Source organism: Rattus norvegicus, chromosome 6 (assembly GCF_036323735.1).
Source record: "Rattus norvegicus strain BN/NHsdMcwi chromosome 6, GRCr8, whole genome shotgun sequence".
Taxonomy (NCBI): Eukaryota; Metazoa; Chordata; class Mammalia; order Rodentia; family Muridae; genus Rattus; species Rattus norvegicus.
Window position 1 is genome coordinate 95,219,020 of NC_086024.1, and position 20,952 is coordinate 95,239,971.

At 40.3% G+C, this 20,952-nt stretch overlaps 1 protein-coding gene across 4 annotated transcripts; it reads left to right on the forward strand.

The window, feature by feature from the left end:
- Positions 1–694: 694 nt before the first annotated feature.
- Psma3 (proteasome 20S subunit alpha 3) lies at positions 695–20,726 on the forward strand. Of its 4 annotated transcripts, none has more exons than XM_017594059.3 (11): positions 695–752; positions 2,072–2,154; positions 7,062–7,180; positions 8,898–8,999; positions 9,073–9,146; positions 11,467–11,539; positions 12,599–12,664; positions 15,108–15,154; positions 17,675–17,742; positions 18,069–18,133; positions 19,485–19,634. In XM_017594059.3, the coding sequence occupies exons 3-11, from the start codon at positions 7,178–7,180 to the stop codon at positions 19,527–19,529; spliced, it is 543 nt and encodes a 180-aa protein (XP_017449548.1). In that variant the 5' UTR covers positions 695–752; positions 2,072–2,154; positions 7,062–7,177; the 3' UTR covers positions 19,530–19,634. The 4 variants fall into 4 exon arrangements, with proteins under 4 accessions (XP_017449548.1, NP_058976.1, XP_063117663.1 ...); NM_017280.2 differs by having other exon boundaries at positions 730–752; positions 7,057–7,180; positions 19,485–20,726; XM_063261593.1 differs by lacking the exon at positions 695–752 and adding an exon at positions 881–997 and having other exon boundaries at positions 7,057–7,180.
- Positions 20,727–20,952: the final 226 nt, after the last annotated feature.

Below are 20,952 nucleotides of genomic sequence, written 5' to 3' on the forward strand. Positions count from 1 at the left end.
GTATTAAGTTTTGAAATCTTCCTGGTAGGAATGAAGATATTCTAAAGAAACACTTGTGCTCCTCTCTTTGATAAGACTCCAAGAAACTGGAACTTCTCCGGGAATTACGTGCTGGGTGAAGGAAAGGTTGAAGCCTGCCTGGTTCCAGCCAGAAACAAAACACACAGTTTTCACAGTTCACCCATCTTGTCATACCACCTTGCGGGAGAGGCAAAAGTTGAAACCGTGATGGAAAGGTATCACAGCTTGACCAAAACTACTTACAGTTGCTTCTATTTAAACTCAAACGTTATGTTAGGACTCTGTTGGGGAACTTGGTGAGGGAACGGGGGTCACTGGCCCTTTTTGTTCCTTTTCCTAAGGTGGCTTTTTCCTTCCCGGACTTTTAAGAATTCTTGCCTGTGTGGGCTACGGAGGACAGGTGCCCAAGCCCAGCTCGTTAGGACTATTAGGAACCAGGCTCTGACCTTAGCACTTCCAATAACAGTTTCAGTTGACATAGTACCAACTTATCCAAGGAACGGCCTCTGTGCCTTCTGCGCACGCGCGCCTCTAGTTCACGCCCTCCTTTCCGACAGTCCTCTTCTCCGCCCGCGGAACAAGCCACAAGACTAAAGGCTATTGGTGGAGAGCGCAGCCAATAGGCGAGCCTGTTACTGGCCTGAGCAGTGTGCGGCTTAGGAGCGGCGCTTGAGGCCTGGAAGCGTTCTGTGGCCTGCCGGGTCAGCACCATGAGCTCCATTGGCACTGGGGTGAGTCTCTCCGCGCCGTCTTTTCCAGCTCGGTGTTGAGGGCAGTAAGGCTGTGGCTCAGAAGGCCGCTGGACCCCGGCGCTGCCCGAGTCCTGGGAACCCCACTGCCTCTGTCTGGGTGACTCCGGCTCCTGCGGTTCGAGCTGGTCTTTACCGCCCCCGTGCATCCACTGCCTGGGGTGCTGAGTCACTTTCATCTCCTACTTAAGGAAACTGAAAGTGGGAAGTTGCGGGCCTGCCCTAGTGTAAGCGCCCCGGCTCGACCCTCAAGAGGCCCCTGCGAGCCCCTGCTGCTCGCGGTGCCTCGGCCGGAGCCATGAGCGCGTCTTGCGGCCACCGCCCGCAGGTGCAGGTGCTGCGGTGCTGCGGTGTTGCGGTGCTGTTGACTCACAGGCCTGCTCCGGCTTCCCTGACAGAACCTAGTTAGTTAGTGGACAGTCCCTGGAAACACGTCGATACACAACCTAGAAGAAAGGCTCGATCTCATGAGTTGCCTTTCTCCTTTGTTCTGCTTTTCGTAAACAAGCTATTTTAGGCGAATCTGTAAGCATTTAAAGGGTTATCTGTGAACCTAAGTGCCTCAGATTTTTAAGGAGCATTTTTAAGGAGGATTTGCGAGTTGGACTTTAAATTGTTAGGGCTAAATATACCCGGTGTGTGCAGTGATTTACTCCATCTTTCCTTTGTCTCCCTGTAGAACTACTTAGCATTTTGATTACTTGAAATAGAGGCAGTGAACAATGCGTTTCTTGGTTATCCTTGTTTCTCCCAATATTTTGATTCTTAGGCCCCACAAGGCAGGAAGGGAAAACGGACTTTGGAAGGCTGCCACCATGGTGCGCGCGCGCACACACACACACACACACACACAATGTTCACCTTATATGTATCCTCAGAGATCAGAAGAGGGCATTGGATCCCCTGGAACTGGAGTTATAGGTGGTTCTAAACCACCCTGTGAGTTTAGAGAAACCAACCAATAGAAACAGGTGCTCTTTTTTTTTTTGGTTCTTTTTTTTTTTTCTCGGAGCTGGGGACCGAACCCAGGGCCTTGCGCTTCCTAGGTAAGCGCTCTACCACTGAGCTAAATCCCCAGCCCCGAAACAGGTGCTCTTAATAACTGAACCATCTAAGGTTAACTAAGGAAAACTATAGTTTTCCTTGAGCAACTGCTGGAATATAATTTTTTTCTTTTCAAAGTAGTTTCTGATAGGATATGACACAGACCTGGTGTTTGAGCTAGTTAGAAAGAAAAATTGTTCAACTGTTGATGGCAGAGACTTTCGTGTAAACTTAACTCTTGTTCTCTTTGTTGTTAGTATGACCTGTCAGCCTCTACATTCTCTCCTGATGGAAGAGTTTTCCAAGTTGAATATGCTATGAAGGCTGTGGAAAACAGTAGGTAAGAAGCACTGTTTTGTTTGGAGTGAGTGTTTAACCAGGCATTATCTTTAATTTTGTATGTTTTGGTAATCAGGCTTTGTTATGTTGCTTTAGCATAAACGTATTATACCCTGAAGTAATCTCAACCCCACACAGTCCTCTTCAGAGCTTCCTCTTCAGAGCTCTTCCTTGAGTGGGTCTTCCATCTACTTTTGTGTTCCAGGGTTCAAACAGGTAATCAGACTGCATTCTACACTTTTACCCAGTGAGCTGTCCAGTTAGATTATTTTATTTAAAAAAAAAAAAACAAAACAGTTTTGGGGGTTGGTGATTTAGCTCAGTGGTAGAGTCCTTATGTAAATCAGGACTGGGACTGGAGAGATGGCCCGGTGGTTAAGAGTGTTTGCTGCGGGTTGGGGATTTAGCTCAGTGGTAGAGCGCTTGCCTAGGAAGCGCAAGGCCCTGGGTTCGGTCCCCAGCTCCGAAAAAAAGAACCAAAAAAAAAAAAGAGTGTTTGCTGCACAGCCATGAGGACTGTGGTGTGGTTCCCAGTACCACCAACAAACTGAGCTTCCAGCAGTTGCCCGTGATTCCAGATATGAGCGTTCCAATTCCTCTTCTGTACATTACCCACCACACATATGCACGTACACTAAGATGTCCACATACTTCAATAAAAATCCTTTGCCAAGTGGTGTTGCACATCTTTAGTCCCGGCACGTGGAGACAGAAGCATGTGGATCTCTCTGAGTTGATGGCCCGCCTGCTCTACAGAGTGAGTTCCAGGTTAGCCGGGGCTACACAAAGAAATCCTGTCTCAAAAAACAAAACAAGGGCTGGAGAGATGGCTCAGTGGTTAAGAGCACCGACCTGCTCTTCCAGAGGTTCTGAGTTCAATTCCCAGCAACCACGTGGTGGCTCACAACCATCTGTAATGAGATCTGATACCCTCTTCTGGTGTGTCTGAAGACAGCTACAGTGTATTCATATAAATAAAATAAATCTTTAAAAAAAAAAACAAAAGTCTTTTAAAGAAGTGTTTGGGAAAAAGAAAGAAATGTTAAGAATGTAGCTCAGTCAGTAGTGTTGTGAAGTGCGCACAAAGTTCTGGGTTTGACCTCTAGCACTCCATGAACTGGATGTGGTGTTTAAACAGGAAACATTTAAGCTAATAATTTTAAGATTGTGCTTATATCAAAAGGTGATTAATTTTTTTCTTGTGTTGGATATATGACAGGAAAGTGCTTTGCCATTACAAATACCTGTGAAGTTTAAGAAATAGCAAATAAGTATCAGTATTCAAGTAGATGCCTAAAAGCACTGTACTAGAAATACATGTGCTGTGATTCTGCTTTTGGAAAATGTTCTCATAGGAGTGGAGAGGTGGCTCAGCAGTTGGCTGTGTATTGTTCTTGCAGAGGACCCATTGGCAGCTCAGGGGAGTCTGACCTCTGCCCTCCACAGACTCCTGCAGTCTTGCACATACCCACACAGGTGCCTTTACATAATTAAAAAAAAAAAGGAAATATGCTCTTAGATAGTTATATGAAAAGACAACGGGGTACTTGAGTTTTTTCTTTTTAGTCTCTTTAAAGAATCCAGCTATGGGGGCTGGGGATTTAGCTCAGTGGTAGAGCGCTTGTCTAGCAAGCGCAAGGCCCTGGATTCAGTCCCCAGCTCCAAAAAAAAGAAAAAGAAAAAAAGAGTCCAGCTATGAAAGTTCTTATTATATAAGGGCTAAGTTGTTAGGCCTAAGATTTATTTATTTTCTGTGTATGTGTGTGTGTGTGTGTGTGAGCAGAGATCAGAGGACAATTTGTGTATTGTTTTTTTCCCCCATTACAGGATCAAAGATAGGTTCTCATGGCTATCCACTCAGTCACCTTACTAGCCCCACGACTTTTTTTTTCCTTATTATTTTTTTTTTCCCCCGAGCTGGGGACGGAACCCAGGGCCTTGCGCTTGCTAGGCAAGCACTCTACCACTGAGCCAAATCCCCAACCCCAGCCCCACGACTTTTATACCTTTACTTTTATTTTGCACACTCAGTATCTTGCTCAAACTGACATAGGGCTTCTGTATAGCCTAGACCTTAAAACTTCTGGTCCTCTGGCTTCAACCTTCTGAATTCTGGAGTTATAGATTTGTCATTAGGCCCAGAATTGTGTATCTTATACTTTTAAAAATTATTGGGGAATCTCAAAAAATGTTTATTAGTGCAGGCTGTAGTTTATGCCATTACTTAACATATTAGAAATAAAGCTGAAAAATTAAATATTAGTTTATAATAAACAGGTTTACATTGCTTCTCTTAAAATAATAGTTCTGCCTTTCCCCAGCCTTGGTTCCCTGTATATTTTCGAGGGGTTTTCCTAACCAGACACTTAGGCAGACAGGAGCTGGCAGGTTCTTTATTTATTAAAATAAATGTACTAATACTATTTGCAAAGTTATTGTATAAATTAGCCAGTGTAATGTAGTTCGCTTGGACAGTACTGCCTAGCAGTACTGTATAGCATGTGTGGGTCTGTACTGCCTAGCAGTACTGTATAGCATGTGTGGGTCTGTACTGCCTAGCAGTACTGTATAGCATGTGTGGGTCTGTACTGCCTAGCAAGCAGTACTGTATAGCATGTGTGGGTCTGTACTGCCTAGCAGTACTGTATAGCATGTGTGGGTCTGTACTGCCTAGCAGTACTGTATAGCATGTGTGGGTCTGTACTGCCTAGCAGTACTGTATAGCATGTGTGGGTCTGTACTGCCTAGCAAGCAGTACTGTATAGCATGTGTGGGTCTGTACTGCCTAGCAGTACTGTATAGCATGTGTGGGTCTTATGTTCCATCCTCAGTACCACACTAAGAAAAAAGAAAGTTTTCCTCAAAAAAAAAAAAAAAAAAAAGAACAAGTTGACAGAATTTATTGGTCTTAAACAACAAATACCTAATGATAACCTGCTCACCTATTTACTATTTAATATTATTACTAATAAACATTACTAATAACATTTATTAAAATGACTTAAAGTTGTAAATAGCTCGCTTTATACATAAGTTTTACATATTCAGGTTCAGCCAGCTGAAGCTAAAAAATACTCAGAAGAGCCAGCCATGGTGGCACACACCTTTAATCTCGCAGTCAGGAGGCAGAGGCAGGAGGGTCTATCTCTTTGAGTTCTAGGCCAGCCCAGTTTACAGAGTCAGTTCTAGCACAACTAGGGCTACACAGAAAAACCTTTCTGGAAAAAACAACAAAACAAAAAGAAGAACTTGGAAAGGGCTCCAAATGTAGCTTCTTGGTAATGTGCTTGCCTAGCAAGCTCAAGCCCCAGGTCTGATCCCTACAACAGAGACACAACAAAGACAAGCAAGACAAGTCCCTATAGAGCTAGAGACGTACCTTAGTGGTGCTTGCTAACTAACTGTGCAGGAGGCAGAGTCCAATTCCTAGCACTCAAAGGAAAATGGTAAGTTTTATAAAATTGGTAACAGTTGCATATTAATTAACATTAGTAACAAGTTAATGAAATGAAAATCAGGAAGAGGACCCGGGGTGTAGCTGAGTTTTAGAGCAGCTGCCTAACATATGCAAAGTCTGGTTTGATTTCTAGCGCCTCTCTTTACCAGCAACAGAGGGATAAAGTAAGAAACACACCTTAGTCTGGAGATAGTGTCGTATGGTTTGTCCCTTTTACTTGAGGTGGAGCTGAGTTGTAACAACATAGATTTTATTGATTTGTGTATTAACTAGTAGTACATAGTTATTGCAGGAGAAATAGGTGAACAAAATAAAGACGAGGACTTAGATTAGCTTGTATGTAGCTGTATCTTTTCTTGTGTGTGTTATGCACCCTTTTGTTCCTTTGTTCATCTTTGTTTCTGAGACAAGGTTTCTCTATGTAACAGCCCTGGCTGTCCTGGAACTCACCGTTCCTGGTTGGCTTCAGATTCATAAACATCCTCCTGCTTCTGCCTCCAGAGTGCTGGGAATGAAGGAATAAGTGAGAGCACCATCACAGCCGGCTCTTCTGTTGGGCCTGGTGTGGAAGACACCTTTAATCCCAGCACTTGAGAGAGGAAGAGGGCAGGTTGTTGTGAGTTCCAGGCAAGGGCTACATAGTACGACTGACTCTTTGTTGCTGTTGTTTGAGACAGGGAGCCACCACACCTTCCCTCTAATTTTTAAATATTTTAAAATGGGCCAATAAGATGGCTCCTTCTTTGGGGCACCTGACACCATCCTGGTGACCTAATTTGATCCCTAAGGTCCACATGATGAAAGGAAAAAAGTAACTCCGTTGGTGTGTCCTCTGTCCTCTTTGAATATGACTTTGAGAGCACACACATGCAGGCACAAGGCACACATAGAATATAAATAAATTCAAAATGTGTGCCAAGTTTAACAACAACAACAAAACATGTTTAAAATACCTTATATGCTTTAAGTATTATATCTTGTTTATTACTAAGATAAGGTCCCTGTATCTTAGCTTGTCCTTCAACTTACAATGTAGCAGAGGGTGACCTTGAATTTCTAATCCTCTTGCCTCTAGTGCTGGGATTATAGATGTGTACCACTATGCCTAATTTCTGTGTAGTGCTGGGAAAACACTCCCAATTAGGCTGTCATCCTCAGTCCTAAATTAGCTTTCAGAGTGAGTCCCATTTAGTCTAGGTTGCTTCTAACCTCTCAGGTACTCCTTGTGACCTTGAATTTTGATGCTCTTGGCTCACCTCCCAGGCCGGCATTATCAGTATGTTCACACCTTTTTGTTTTATGACTGAATCTACTGTGTTCTTCAACCTGGGCCATCACTCTATTATCTGAACTGTAGTCAACCCTTTGATCTTTGCTTATTTTTCTTTTTTAATTCTTACTAAGTTTCTTCTATTTCAGCTAAAAAATATTTTTTTCTTGTTTCAGTACAGCTATTGGGATCAGATGTAAAGATGGTGTTGTGTTTGGGGTAGAAAAACTAGTCCTTTCTAAACTTTATGAAGAAGGCTCCAATAAACGTCTTTTCAATGTTGATCGACATGTTGGAATGGTAAGATCACACTTTAAAATGTTATCTTTGTTTTCTTCAATTTCTTTTGAGATAACCAAAATATTAAAGTCTGTTTTAAGAGTTCATTCATTTCTTACTATTAAGGCAGTAATATATGATTGAGCAGCCACAATAATAATACATTTATTATTGTTTTGATCAACTCAATGTCTAAAACAATTTCATAATGTTACTGGTGACAAGTTGTTTTAAAGATGAGAGAGTGAGAGATGCAGAGGATGCAGAAATAAGATCTTAACAGCGTAGATGATCGGGGGATGATAAGTGCTGGGAGGTGAAGGATGTCAAGCTTTTTGCATCCATCATGGAGTTGTCACTCGTGTTCTCAGAGCACTTTATTGTAAAGTCTAGGGAGAAGAAATGATGTAAAGTAAACGGAGGGAACATGGAGTTTCTTAGGCATCTCCGCTAAGTTCTGAAGCTGCTCCCTAAGCTCAAGTGTAAGCCAGACCATAAATACACACCGGGCATGCCCTGAAGGGACCACGTGTAGATGATGCTTTATTCCATAGGAACAGCCAAGATGAAAACATACTGCGCTAATCTTCACTGCTATCTGATGGGAAGAAAGCAGTTTGTGTGCGAGGTGTTATGGTGTGGGCTCTTCACATAATTTAGATCATTTAATCCTGACCATTCTACTTTTACAGATGAGCTAACAGATGCTTAGCTACTAAAGGAAAATTTGGATTCAAACTTCCTTTTAGTGTTATTCCAGATCTGTTACACAGTAACATTCAGTGGTAGCTTTATTTTTTTTTTTAAATATTTTATTCATTTATTATATATAAGTACACTGTAGCTGACTTCAGACACACCAGAAGAGGGCATCGGATCTCTTTACAGATGGTTGTGAGCCACCATGTGGTTGCTGGGAATTGAACTCAGAACCTCTGGAAGAGCAGTCGGGTACTCTTAACCGCTGAGCCATCTCTCCAGCCCCGGTAGCTTTATTTCTAAGAGAGATGCAGTGCTATGCACAAAAAGAATTGAGAGTAGCCAGTAAGCCTTAAGGTTTTCTTTTCCTTCATAAGGATTGTCCCAATCATTTTCTGTCTGTACAGATTTATTGCTTGTGCTTGTGGTGTTCTGATGAGACTTGTCAAAGGAAAACTGGTAGAAGGTAGTCCTTTACAATAGGCACCTGCAGGGGGAAATGTTTTAATCCTATTCTAGATGCTCAGATTTATCCTTTTTCTTATATAAAGCCCAAGCTGTTGGCATTCTTCATACTGGGGAGTTGGCTGGGCCTGGTAGCTCAGGCCCCCATGCTAGTTACTCCAGAGGTTGAGACAGGAGGATCCCTGCCTCAAGGCTCAACTAATTACACAGAAATTAGCAAGATGGTAGGACAGTTAAGGCCTAATTCCTTCTTTCTATACTTGTTATCAAAATGCCTTTTAAAAACTGTAATCAAAATGTTAAACTATTAGATAAGCTAATAATAGACTATTTGCCTTTGGTTTGTAATGGGGTTGTTGTAGGCCTGTGTTAAAGTGGTCCTCCCTCTCTCTCCAGTGTTGTAGGCCTGTGTTAAAGTGGTCCTCTCTCTCTCTCTCTCTAGGGTTGTAGGCCTGTGTTAAAGTGGTCCTCTCTCTCTCTCTCCAGTGTTGTAGGCCCGTGTTAAAGTGGTCCTCTCTCTCTCTCTCCAGTGTTGTAGGCCTGTGTTAATGTGGTCCTTTCTCTCTCTCTCCAGGCAGTGGCAGGTTTGTTGGCAGATGCTCGTTCCTTGGCAGACATAGCAAGAGAAGAAGCGTCCAACTTTAGGTCTAACTTTGGCTATAACATTCCTCTAAAAGTAAGTTGACAAATATGTTGATGAACCTTTTGAACAGTAATGGAAATGTACTGATGAAGTCTTTTCTTCCCAGCATCTTGCAGACAGAGTGGCCATGTATGTACACGCGTATACACTCTACAGTGCTGTTAGACCTTTTGGCTGCAGGTATGAAATTTTGTGAAACCTTTAAGTCATATTTATGCAGCAGTTGTTTTTCTACATGAATTAACTTTTTATTAAAAATGTCTGTCCCAGTGCTGGGGTACACTCAGCTTTTTTTTTTTTTTTTTAAAGATTTATTTATTTATTTTATGTACAGCATTCTGCCTGCATATGTGACTGCAGGCCAGAAGAGGGCATCAGATCCCATTACAGATGGTTGTGAGCCACCATGTGGTTGCTGGGAATTGAACTCATGACCTCTGGAAGAGCAGTCAGTGCTCTTAACTGCTGAGCCACTTCTCCAGCCCCTACACTCAGCTTTTATGTGGATGCCAGCACCCCAAACTCAGGTCATCGTGCTTATATGACAACTCTCTACTACCTGAGACATCTCTCGGGTTCCCCCGACTGGCCTCTTAGACATATTGAAATATAAATTCTCACCAAGAAGTAGTAGGCAACCATTAAAAATATACCTAAAAGCTGGGTCTGATGTTACATGCTCGTGATCTCAATCCTTAGGAGGCTGAGGTAAAGAGGACTGGCACAAATTCAAGGCCATCTTGGGCTACATAATAAGTTCAAACCTGGGCAGTCTAGAGACACTGTCTCAAAAAACAAAACATAAAAACTGTTGGAATAGTGAAAGGAATTATAGAAGTCTTAAGGTCAGGAAGAAACTTGTAATCATGATTTTAATCTGATTATAATAAATTCTCTGTAGTTAAGTCCCTGCTTCTTGACAGGATGTACAGCTGTTTAGACATCTTTGAAAATGTCTATTGTTAAAATGAAGTGTTAAAAAGAGGGGATTCAGTTATAGCAAGAAGTATCATCGGTGTTATAACATGTTATAAGAGTCCTTGGGAGAACTGTTATGATGATGTTTGAAACGAAGACATTATTGGTTGGAACTGTAACTCAGTAGAACGTTTCCTAACAGCTTATAAGCTAGGCATGCTGTGTCTGTAACCTTGTTCAGGAGGTATTAGTGGGAAGATCAGAGGGTGTTCTTAGCTACATAGGTTAAGGCCAACCTGGGATCCAAGAGACTGACACCAAGTAGAGTAAACAAAACAAAACTTAGTTGGCCATGCTTTATCATAGCCAAGTATCTTTATATAGCTATAGTTCTAAGTTGCTTATCAGCTATATTTAAATACAGAAATGACAGATCTATTGAAAACCTGAGTTTTCAATCATTAGCAGTGTTAGAGCCAGTGGGGCATTTGTTAAATTAGTTAAAGGTTTCACTCTAATGGCACTTGGAACCTCTATTTTGACTTCCTATATTGCCTTTCCATGTTCATCAGCTCCTTTCTATGAATAATGGGTTTTTTGAGAATATACTGTGAACCAGTTCTTAATGGTGGGACACAGATGTCACTCTGATTAAACAAACCTTAGATATGAAATGACAGGATTCTGGCATTAGTACTGAATGTGTGGGACAGCAATTAAGGCGTGGTCTGTTTCTGGGAAGGTGATAGGGAAAGATGCATGAAGTATTGGGGGTGGTGAAGACTCTCTTCGGTGCTGGTGTGAGGTATGGGCACTTAGGGGGTGCAGAGGTGGTAGACAGAGATGATCGCACAGATATGCAAAGGCCAGAGTGTAAGACTCCAAAAGGACATGTGCAGGGGCTTTTAAATGATAGTGTCTGTCTGTCTGTCTGTCTGTCTCTCTCTCTCTTTCTCCCTCCCTCCCTCCTTCCTCCGCCTCCCACCCCCACACGCACATCCTGAAGGGAAAAGAGGGTACTGATTGGGATTGTCGGCTCCTAAGATGATCCACGGGATGCGATAGGTAAAATAAGGCACAGTTCTCTAAAGTAAAAGCAGTGTAAGTTCAGAGAACTGGTAATTCACGACCATTTAACAACCTGATTTTAATTTGTTGAGCATACAGAGATATTGAGCCATTTCTGACTATTGCAGAAAAATGACAAGAGGAACAGAGGAACACTGGGGAATCAGATGTAGGATGCTTTTAGGCAGAAATTGTGCCCTTGGCTATTTATTGTGCAGTGACTTTCCTCCTCAGACCTTTTAGTTGTTTTCTCATTACTTGTCTGTAATTCTTGTGCTACATTTCTGAATAAATGTTTCAGTGCAGAATAAAGTTTCATAAGAAAGGCTGATAAGCAAACCAGTGATGTGGATTTTGAATGCTGTAGTTTAGTAATAGTTTAGTGGTTTTATTGTAGGTGTCTTATCAAAAACAAGTTATGTTAGCAATTTATCTGAGAAAATCTAATTTCAGTTTCATCACAGTGATCTTCTATACAAATGGTATTGAGAACTGTTTTAAACTCTTTATGCAGTTTCATGTTGGGGTCTTACAGTGTGAATGATGGTGCACAGCTCTATATGATCGATCCATCAGGTGTTTCATATGTGAGTACATTTTTTAAAGTTATTTATTTTTTTTTATAATTAAATGGTATTGTCATTTATCACACTTGGATTATATAACAGAATTTTATTTAAATTCTGTTAAAGCTAGGCATAATGATAGACCAGTAGTCCCAGTTTCTGGGTTGAGGAGAGGAGGAGGCAAGAGGATTACAAAAATTCAAGGCAAGCAGAAAAAGATCTTGCCAACTTACTGAAGACCTGGTCTCAGAGTAAAAGAAGCTCCTGGGGAGAGTCTGATGGTTAGACGCCTGCCTACAGTGTGTGAGGCCTTGGCTTCAATCCGCAGCATTTTAAGAATAAATAAGACCCTAACTTATTTAAGAAAAGCAATTTTTCATAATAAACATGTTATGAAGCAGAGAAAACTCATAACTTTTAGTATGCTCTATAAGAACTACCTAGTAAACTGTTTTGATGTGTGTGATTGTCTCATCATTGTATTATATCTTAATATGGATATATGGCAAAATATGCTCAGGGGTGGGGTAGTTCCTGGGATTTACAAGGCCATCAGTTGGAAATCTAGCATGGCAGTGGGGGCAAAACCTAATTTTTTAAGTTGGATTTATGCATTTTGTGTTTGTGTGTACGTGTTTGCCTGCATATATGGGTGGATTGGGTGTGCTTGGTGCCTGTGAAGGTTAGAAGATGACATTGGATCCCCTGGAATTATGGATGTTCATAAACAATCATGTAGGTGCTAGGACTTAAATTTGGGTCTTCTGTAAGAGCAACAAGTGCTCCTGACCATTGAGCCACTTCTCCAACCGCAACCTACATTCTTCTAGAATTAGGTGTGCTATGTCAAACTCCTTATGTTCATGTGACTTACCTGGCTATTTTTTAACTTGCTGGGGGCTTGTTTGTTTTTGAGACAAGGTTCTCACCATGTAGTCTTGGCTGGCCTCCAAATCAGAGATCTACCTGCCTCTGTGTCTCAAGTACACCACAACCAGCAAATCAGAAACTAAACATAACTCTTTTAATGTCAGGAAATATATAGTAATTGACTTTTTTCTTCATTTCCTTTTTAAATAGGGTTACTGGGGCTGTGCCATTGGCAAAGCCAGGCAAGCTGCAAAGACAGAAATAGAAAAGCTTCAGGTAAAGTATATTGAATGCTGGGTTTTGCTAGAAGTGGGATTTACAAATCTCTTAGTGCGGAATAATGCACTGATATTTGTGAAGCTAATTGGTTAAATAGGAAACATGATAGCACATTATCTATGACTTGTATCATGTGTCCATGTATGATTTTGATGCTTCTGTAAAGCCTCAAGGAAGAAAAAAGTACATGACAACTTTTAAAGATCTGTTTTGTGTGTATGACTGGTTTGCCTGTGTGTATGTCTGTATACTGCATGTGTGTCTAATATCCAAAGAGGCCAGAAGGAAGTATCAGGTTCCCTGGCAAAATAGTTAGTGATGACTGTAAGCCATTTTGTAAATGCTTCAAACTAAAGCTGGTCCTCTGCAAGAATGTCAAGTACAGTTAACTTTTGAGCCATCTTTCCACTCCCCAAACGACTTTTTATCTATACTGCTACAAAAAATTTTGAAGTCTATTCTAGATCAACTGCAATAAAGATTTTAGGGGTTTTTTTTTGTTTGTTTGTTTGGTTTTTTTTTGTTGTTTTTTTTTTTTTGTTTTTGTTTTTCTTCTGCATCTTGTCTTTGGACACAGCTTTTAATCTTAAAAAATTAAATGTCTGCTCAAGTGTTTTCCCTTCCTTTGTGCCTAGAGAAAGTGTGAAATTTAAAACTACCTACTTTAAATGTGGGTTGATGGTGCACCCTTGTAATTCTGGGATTCAGAAGGCTGAGGCAGCAGGATTGCTGCACGTTTAGAAGCCAATCTGGACTATACAGTGAGATCCTATTTCAGATTTAAACTACCCACTTTCTACTATCCATGAACCAGATGTTCAGCTATTAATAATTAAACTATTTTATTTAAAACCTGGTTTTTCCAAATAATTAACTATTGTCTGCTTTTGTTATGTGAACTTTGAAAAGTCTTACTTGTAATTATATGAATGGGAATGTACACTTGTGAATGCAGTTGCCCACAGAGGCCAGAGGAATGTGTTACCCCACCCCCAGCCCCCATCCTGAGCTAAAATTACAGGCAATGGCCATTAGCTACCTGACATGGGTACTTGTCCTAAACAGAAAACAAACAAAACATTAATGAACCTCTTTGAAAAACAACATAATTAAATCTCATTTCACAACTCAAACCACTGAGTATAATCTTTCCTCACTTTAGTGTCTGAAATGTAAAAACCAGATTTCCTCAAACACTGTTTTAAACCTGTCATTAAAGCTCCAAGTCTGCCCTTGACCTCCACCTCCCCAGTGCTGAGGCCCAGCTGCGCCATCACACTAGCCAGCTACTTCATGTGATGGCTGGGCACTTAAGCGGGGTTTTCTCCTGACTTCTAATTGTTTGTTGATGGAATAATTAATGGTTTCTATTGTAACATCTTTTTTATTTTTTTTTAAAAGATTTATTTATTTATTATATATAAGTACACTGTAGCTGCCTTCAGATACACCAGAAGAGGGCATTGGATCTCTTTACAGATGGTTGTGAGCCACCATGTGGTTGCTGGGAATTGAACTCAGGACCTCTGGAAGAGCAGTCGGGTGCTCTTAACCGCTGAGCCATCTCTCCAGCCCAGCTTTTCTATTTTTATGGTGTGCTCCTGGAAGTACCAGGGATCGTGCTGTATGCCACTGTTCATTGAGCCTCTCACCTGCCTTTGGCATCTTGCTTTTTTTTCCTTTTTCCTACTTTTGCTTTGTACTTTTATCTTCCATGAAATAAAAGAAAATATAATTCCTTTAATATATAAAATATTCCTTTAATAATTTGCCTAATTTTAACGTTTAAAAATATTGTTTTATCTGGGCATGCCTTTAATTCCAGCACATTGGAGTCAGAAGCAGGTGGCCTTCTTTTTAAATTTGAGGCAAGCCAGGGGATACATAGTGAGACTCTCAAATTTTGTGACTTATTTTGTGTGTGTATGTGTGTGTGTGATTTAATTTTGTGGTACATGCATACAATGGCTTGTGAGTAGAGGATAGAAGATGGCTCAGCATATGGGTCCTGGGACTCAGGCTCAGGTTGTCAGGTTTTGTGGCATTTGCCATTATCTGCTCAGCCACCTCTAAGCTTTTAATTGTTGTTAACTTAAAAGGTGTCCCTGGAACTGCAGAGATGGATCAGTGGTTAAGGACACTCACTATTCTTGCAGTGGACCTGGTTTCAGTTCATAGCATACACCTGTCAGTGCATTACTACCTGTATAATTAATTGAAGTGAGTTGTTGTCAATTCTAAAGAAAAAGAACACTGGTGATTAAATACCAATTTAGGAAAATAGTTAATCAAATAGAAACTTGATAAATTTCTTCTTTTTTTTCTTTCTTTTTTTTAAGACAGTGTACACGTGTATCCTTGGCAGTTCTGGAACTTGCTGTGTTTGACCACTCTCGGTCTTTATACATGATACAAAATTAATTAGTATGCTTTCTTATAGATGAAGGAAATGACCTGCCGTGATGTAGTTAAAGAAGTTGCAAAAATGTAAGTTGTTTGAGATTTTATCTGCCATCCACAAGAAAAACCTTACATGACCTAATCTCTATATAAAATGTTAAGAGGCTATTATGTGTGAACACTTTTTGTGTGTATGGGATGTGTGTACTGGGAACGCAAGGCTTTGAACAGGTTAAGCATATAGTATACACTACCACTGAGCTATACCTTTAGCCTGAATATATTCAAGTTACATCTTTATTTTTATTTAGAAACAGAAGTTTAACAGTATAGCCCTAGAAACCAAAAGAAGATCCACCCACCTGTTTCTACCTCTGCTGGGATTAAAAGCATATGCTCCCATGATGGGAAATTTAACGTCTTCTCAAAGATAGGAAGAGAACATAGTAGACTTTTAGAAATTACTTTTGAATGCTTACAGGACTGGAGAAATGGCTCAGTGGTTAAGAGTGCCTGTTCTTGTAGGAGACATGGTCCTCTTCTGACCTTCAAGGTCAACAAGCATGCACCCGTGCGTGCACACACACACACACACACACACACACACACACACACAAAAGTAAATCTAAAAAAAGTTTCTTGGGGCTGGGGATTTAGCTCAGTGGTAGAGCGCTTACCTAGGAAGCGCAAGGCCCTGGGTTCGGTCCCCAGCTCCGAAAAAAAGAACCAAAAAAAAAAAAGTTTCTTATACAACTGCTTAAACACTACGTATGTGTTGTTAGAATTGAACATAGGCCTCACACACACACTGTGTTCTGACATCAAGCCATACACTTAGCTTCAGTAATTTTATCTTGTAGGTTTATAGCTATTTCTGTGTGTGATTTATGAACCTGACTAGTTTTTTAGTCTTTTTCTGGTTCATCATCACATTTATTTATAAGTTCTTTTGACAAAACCTTTTGTTAACATGTTGTGAAATGGTAAGCAGTGGAGTCAGAAGACTTGCTGAGTGATAATTCAGAAAGAATTTGTTGAGTAGTAGTAATGCAGGCCAGTCACAGCACCCAGGAGGCAGAAGCAGGAGTCTGTGAGTTGGAGGCCAGTCTGGTCTACAGAGCAATTTCCAGGGCAGTCAGGACTACACAGAGAAAGCCTTGTCTCAGAAAAACCAACAAAAACCAAAAAAATTAAATTTAGATCAAAGAATGCAGACACTTGCTGTTAAAATATTGTGTAGAGTACTCACTTTCTAGCTGCCTTTTCAGGTAAACTACATGAAAAGACTGAGTTGGTTCTTTATGCAATAGTATTTTTCAGGTTTTGCATTTGGATACAAACAAGGAAAAATCTGGGTTCTATCATAATAATAGACGGTGCTTATCATCTCACAAAGGGATTTTGTTTCTTACTATTTCCTCTCTTGCCAAGCTCATCTCTCCTCCTCTACCTTCCCTTCTGAAGCATTCTTTCTTTTTTAAATCAGTTAAGAGCCATCTTAGATTGGAAAATGAAAGTAGTTCCTTGGGGTTGGGGATTTGGCTCAGTGGTAGAGCGCTTGCCTAGCAAGCGCAAGGCCCTGGGTTCAGTCCCCAGCTTCCAAAAAAAAAAAAAAAAAAATAGAAAGTAGTTCCTTAAAATAGTTTTGAGTGTGGAACAACCCAGGGTCTGTTGCTGAAGCAGTCTTTGAAGATCCTGTTGGAGGTCAGCCCTCTGGCACCTTTCATACCCTTGTTTGATTGGTGGTGCTTGTTCTTCTTCAGAGAACCATCTTTCATCCTGTAACTGAGGTGCTCTCCTGTATTATATGGCGAGGCTTTAGCAGAGCCTCTAAAAGGAAGGAGATGGAAAGCTGTTTCCCATCACACGGCGGTTTTTGTCATTTTGAGGACAGCCTTGAATTCAGGCTCTTCCTACCCTAACTTCCTGGGGTTGTAGGCATGAGCCATGGCTGCCAGCTGAAACTCAGTTGTTTACTGTTGCTGCAGCTGGTTATGGGCCTTCTTGTTTGTAACGTATTGCACCATAAGAACCAATTTGAGTGGCATTTAAGCTATCTGGATAGATGGTTTAAATTATTAGTTAGTTTCTGAAATATTTGTTTACGAATAGAAAAAATGGGTGTCTTGAAAAGGCACAGTTCATGAAATCTGTTTTCTTTCTGGTGTCTTTTATTTGAAGCTCTAAAACATTATCAAAATAAGCATAACTTGAAAAATAGAGGGATATCAGTATTTGTAGGTTTTTCCTGTGTAATTTGCCATTTTGAGAAAAAAAAACTTATTTTCTGTGTATAAATATTTTTGCTTGCATGTACCATGTCTGTTTGTGGTACCTGAAGAGACTGGAGAGGGTTTTGGATTGGGGGAATGGGTTAGAGGTGGTTCTAAGTCAATACTGTGTATGCTGAGAACCAAACCCAAATGATCTTAAAACTGAGAAATCTCTCTAGCTCCTAATTTGTCTTTCCTAATGTTGAACTAGACTGGAGAGTATATCATTTTATAAATAACACCAGACACACAATGTCTACTTTGTACTCACTGTTTATAGAACTTGTGTTTGGACTTGACCAATTTTGTGTTAATTTCTTCTTTTCTGTTGTAGAATTTACATAGTACATGATGAAGTTAAGGATAAAGCTTTTGAACTAGAGCTCAGCTGGGTTGGTGAATGTAAGTTACGTTTGTACATTTATTCTAGAATTCATTTGCACTTGAAGACAAGTTAGTGAAAATTCTGTGCAATAACTGACTGATCTTGTGAAGAGTTCTCATTGAAATAGCTACATGATGTCTCCTTGTCCAGACTTAAGTCAAATTTACTGTTGTTTTCAAGTAAGCTCACCTTGTGAGCAATGATTATTTGGGGTAGGGGGGAGGGAGGAAACAACAAGAAATGAACCCTATCTAGTTTTAGATGATGGAGAGTTCACAGTTTTTTAAATCATAATCCTTATAAATCTAAACCCTCATTTTTAATACATGGTTTGATTTTATAGTAACTAAAGGAAGACATGAAATTGTTCCCAAAGACGTAAGAGAGGAAGCAGAGAAATATGCCAAGGTAAGCTAACAACATAACCTCCTTCTAAACAGTGTCATGGTGTGAGCCCTAAAGCAATTTGCTTGATATTTGTGTGAACTAAGGATAAACCGTTTTTTAGGTTATCGCTAGTGGGGATATGTTGTTGTAAAAATATAAAAATAATAAAGAGTAACGGTGTCTTTTACCCCGCTAGCTCTGTACCGTGGTGCCCAGATATCTGCTAGATATCTTGGCGGAAACACATCCCAGCTGCACACTTTCCTACACTCAGACCCTCACATAAAAGAACACACAACACGGGCTGGAGAGATGGCTCAGTGGTTAAGAGCACCGACTGCTCTTCTAGAGATCCTGAGTTCAAATCCCAGCAACCGCATGGTGGCTCACAACCATCTGTGATGAGATCTGATGCCCTCTTCTGGTGTGTCTGAAGACAGCTACAGTGTACTTATATACTTAAGGTATATTATGTATACATAATAAATAATACATAAATAAATCTTTAAAAAAAACATACACAACACAATAATCTTAGATCCAATAGGTAAGATATAATTGCCCACTTAAACATACAAAGCCCGGTACTATCCATCCCTTGAGAACATTAATAACAACCTGTAAATACACAGAACAGAATCTTAACATCACCTGCCATGGCTTCTCCCCTCTTCGTCTTTCCTTCTCCTCCTAGTCTCCTCCTCTTCCTTCAAATTTCTCTCCCGCCCATCCTTCCTTCTCCTCCAATGACAGGCCTCCTATCCTGTACCTGCCTCACCTATGACATCATCCTACAGGGATAGATTTGTCATAGCTCTAAACCTTTTTTGTTGGTGGTGTTCATGCTTTGTCTTTTTTTTTTTTTTTTTTTTTTTTTTTTTCCGGAGCTGGGGACCGAACCCAGGGCCTTGCGCTTGCTAGGCAAGTGCTCTACCACTGAGCTAAATCCCCAACCCCTGTTTTGTCTTTTTTTAAAAAGGAGTTGTCTGCTTGAAAATCTCAGGGTTGCTGGGCATGGTGGTACACACTTGTGTTTACAGCAATAGGGAGGCAGAGGCAGAAACAGCTCTCAGTTCAAGACCAGCCTGGTCTACAAAGCAAGTTCTAGGTCAGATAGGGCAACACAGAAACCCTGTCTCTAAAAACCAAAAAGAGAAAGGGGGGGGGGGGGAGGGAGAGAAGAAAATTCCAGGCTTTTCCTCTCCAGGACATTTAATGCTTTTATCCATAGGACAAGAAAGATAGACTGTGGGTTATCTTTAAGTGTGGTATTTTTCAGGTATAAATAATTTGTAATTACAGATGTTTAAAAATGCAGGTTCCATAAGATGTACCAAGATGTAAAACTTAAAACACTTCTTTCTTTTAACAGGAATCTTTGAAGGAAGAAGATGAATCAGATGACGACAATATGTAACATTTCACCATCCTCTGGTGTCCATTTCTGTGACAGTTGCATATGGCTAGCACCATGGATTATATATACCCACTGACCAATTTTCATTAAATTTTGTCTTATAAACATTGTTGGGTAATTGAGGATATCTGCGTTATATTAAAATGTAGATTCATGTTTGATTAGAAATTCTAGGAACTGGGCCTGGAGAGATGGCTCAGCAGTTAAGAGCTGCTCTTCCAGGGGACATAGGTTCAATTCCCAGCACCCGCATGGCAGCTCACACCTGTTTGTAACTCTAGCTCCAGGTCTCTGACACCTAGACACAGAGGTACTTGCAGGCAAAACACCAATGAATATAAAATAAAAATAAATGATATATATATTTACACATATAACAAGTATATACAAATATGTATATTATACAGACACATGTGTGTGTATATACATATAAATTCTTGGTGCTATTCTGGTGTGGTAGTATATGTCTTTAATCCTAGTACTCTGGAGGCAGAGGCAGGTGGATCTCTTGAGTTCAAGGCTAGTATTTAAAAACAAAAACAAATGTAGTGCCCAGACTAAGGCTGAAAGATTGAGCCCACAAGTCAATTTACAATTCCATTTTGTTTTAACTAGAATTAAAAGAATAATTTTAGATTTTTTTTTTCTTTTTTTCAGAGCTGGGGACCGAACCCAGGGCCTTGCGCTTCCTAGGCAAGCGCTCTACCACTAAGCTAAATCCCCAACCCCTTAGATTTATTTTTATTTTTTGCATGTTTATGTATATTACAGTGCCATGCCTGGTGCTCATGGAGGTCAAAAGAATGCTTTAATCTAGAACTAAAGTTATGGAGGACTGTGAATCATGTATGTTCGAAACTGAACTTGGGTCCTGTGTAAGAGCAACACGTCCTCTTAACCACTGAGCCATCTCTCCAGCCCTCTTTGACTAGAATGATCATATTCTACTGTGGTTCTTGTATAATGTTTTGTTTAATGTAGGGATATCCTGTAACCACTATTGAGGACTAACCTGCCTTTTGTGGAAAATGTGACATATTCTAATTTGACATCAATACAGACAACATTTATTTTCAGACTGCATAAATATCTTATGACTGGAAATTATCTTGATATTGGCACCTGAAACAAAAACTTAAAAGTTCCAAACTGGGCTTAAATATTTCATGTAATAAAATGTTTATAGTACTTATCTGATAAGAAAGAGTTCTTTTGGTTTGTTTCTGTTACTTTTGGTTTATCTGAGGCAGAGTTAGTCTTCCTACATAAGCCCTGCCTGTCCTGGAACTTATTACATAGGCCAGGCTGGCTTTGAACTCTCGAGATCCCCTTGCCTCTGCCTCCACCACACCTGGCCCTGTTTCTGTTGTTAAAATGACCTAAAAAAAAGAAAATCAAATTTAGATTGTCAGTATCTCTGAAA

Coding starts and splice junctions, on each gene's coding strand:
- Psma3 (XM_063261592.1), top strand. CDS start 1,069: ATGAGCGCGTCTTGCGGCCACCGCCCGCAG. Junction 11,540..12,598: donor ATCCATCAGGTGTTTCATAT/GTGAGTACATTT, acceptor CTTTTTAAATAG/GGTTACTGGGGCTGTGCCAT. Junction 12,665..15,107: donor CAGAAATAGAAAAGCTTCAG/GTAAAGTATATT, acceptor GCTTTCTTATAG/ATGAAGGAAATGACCTGCCG.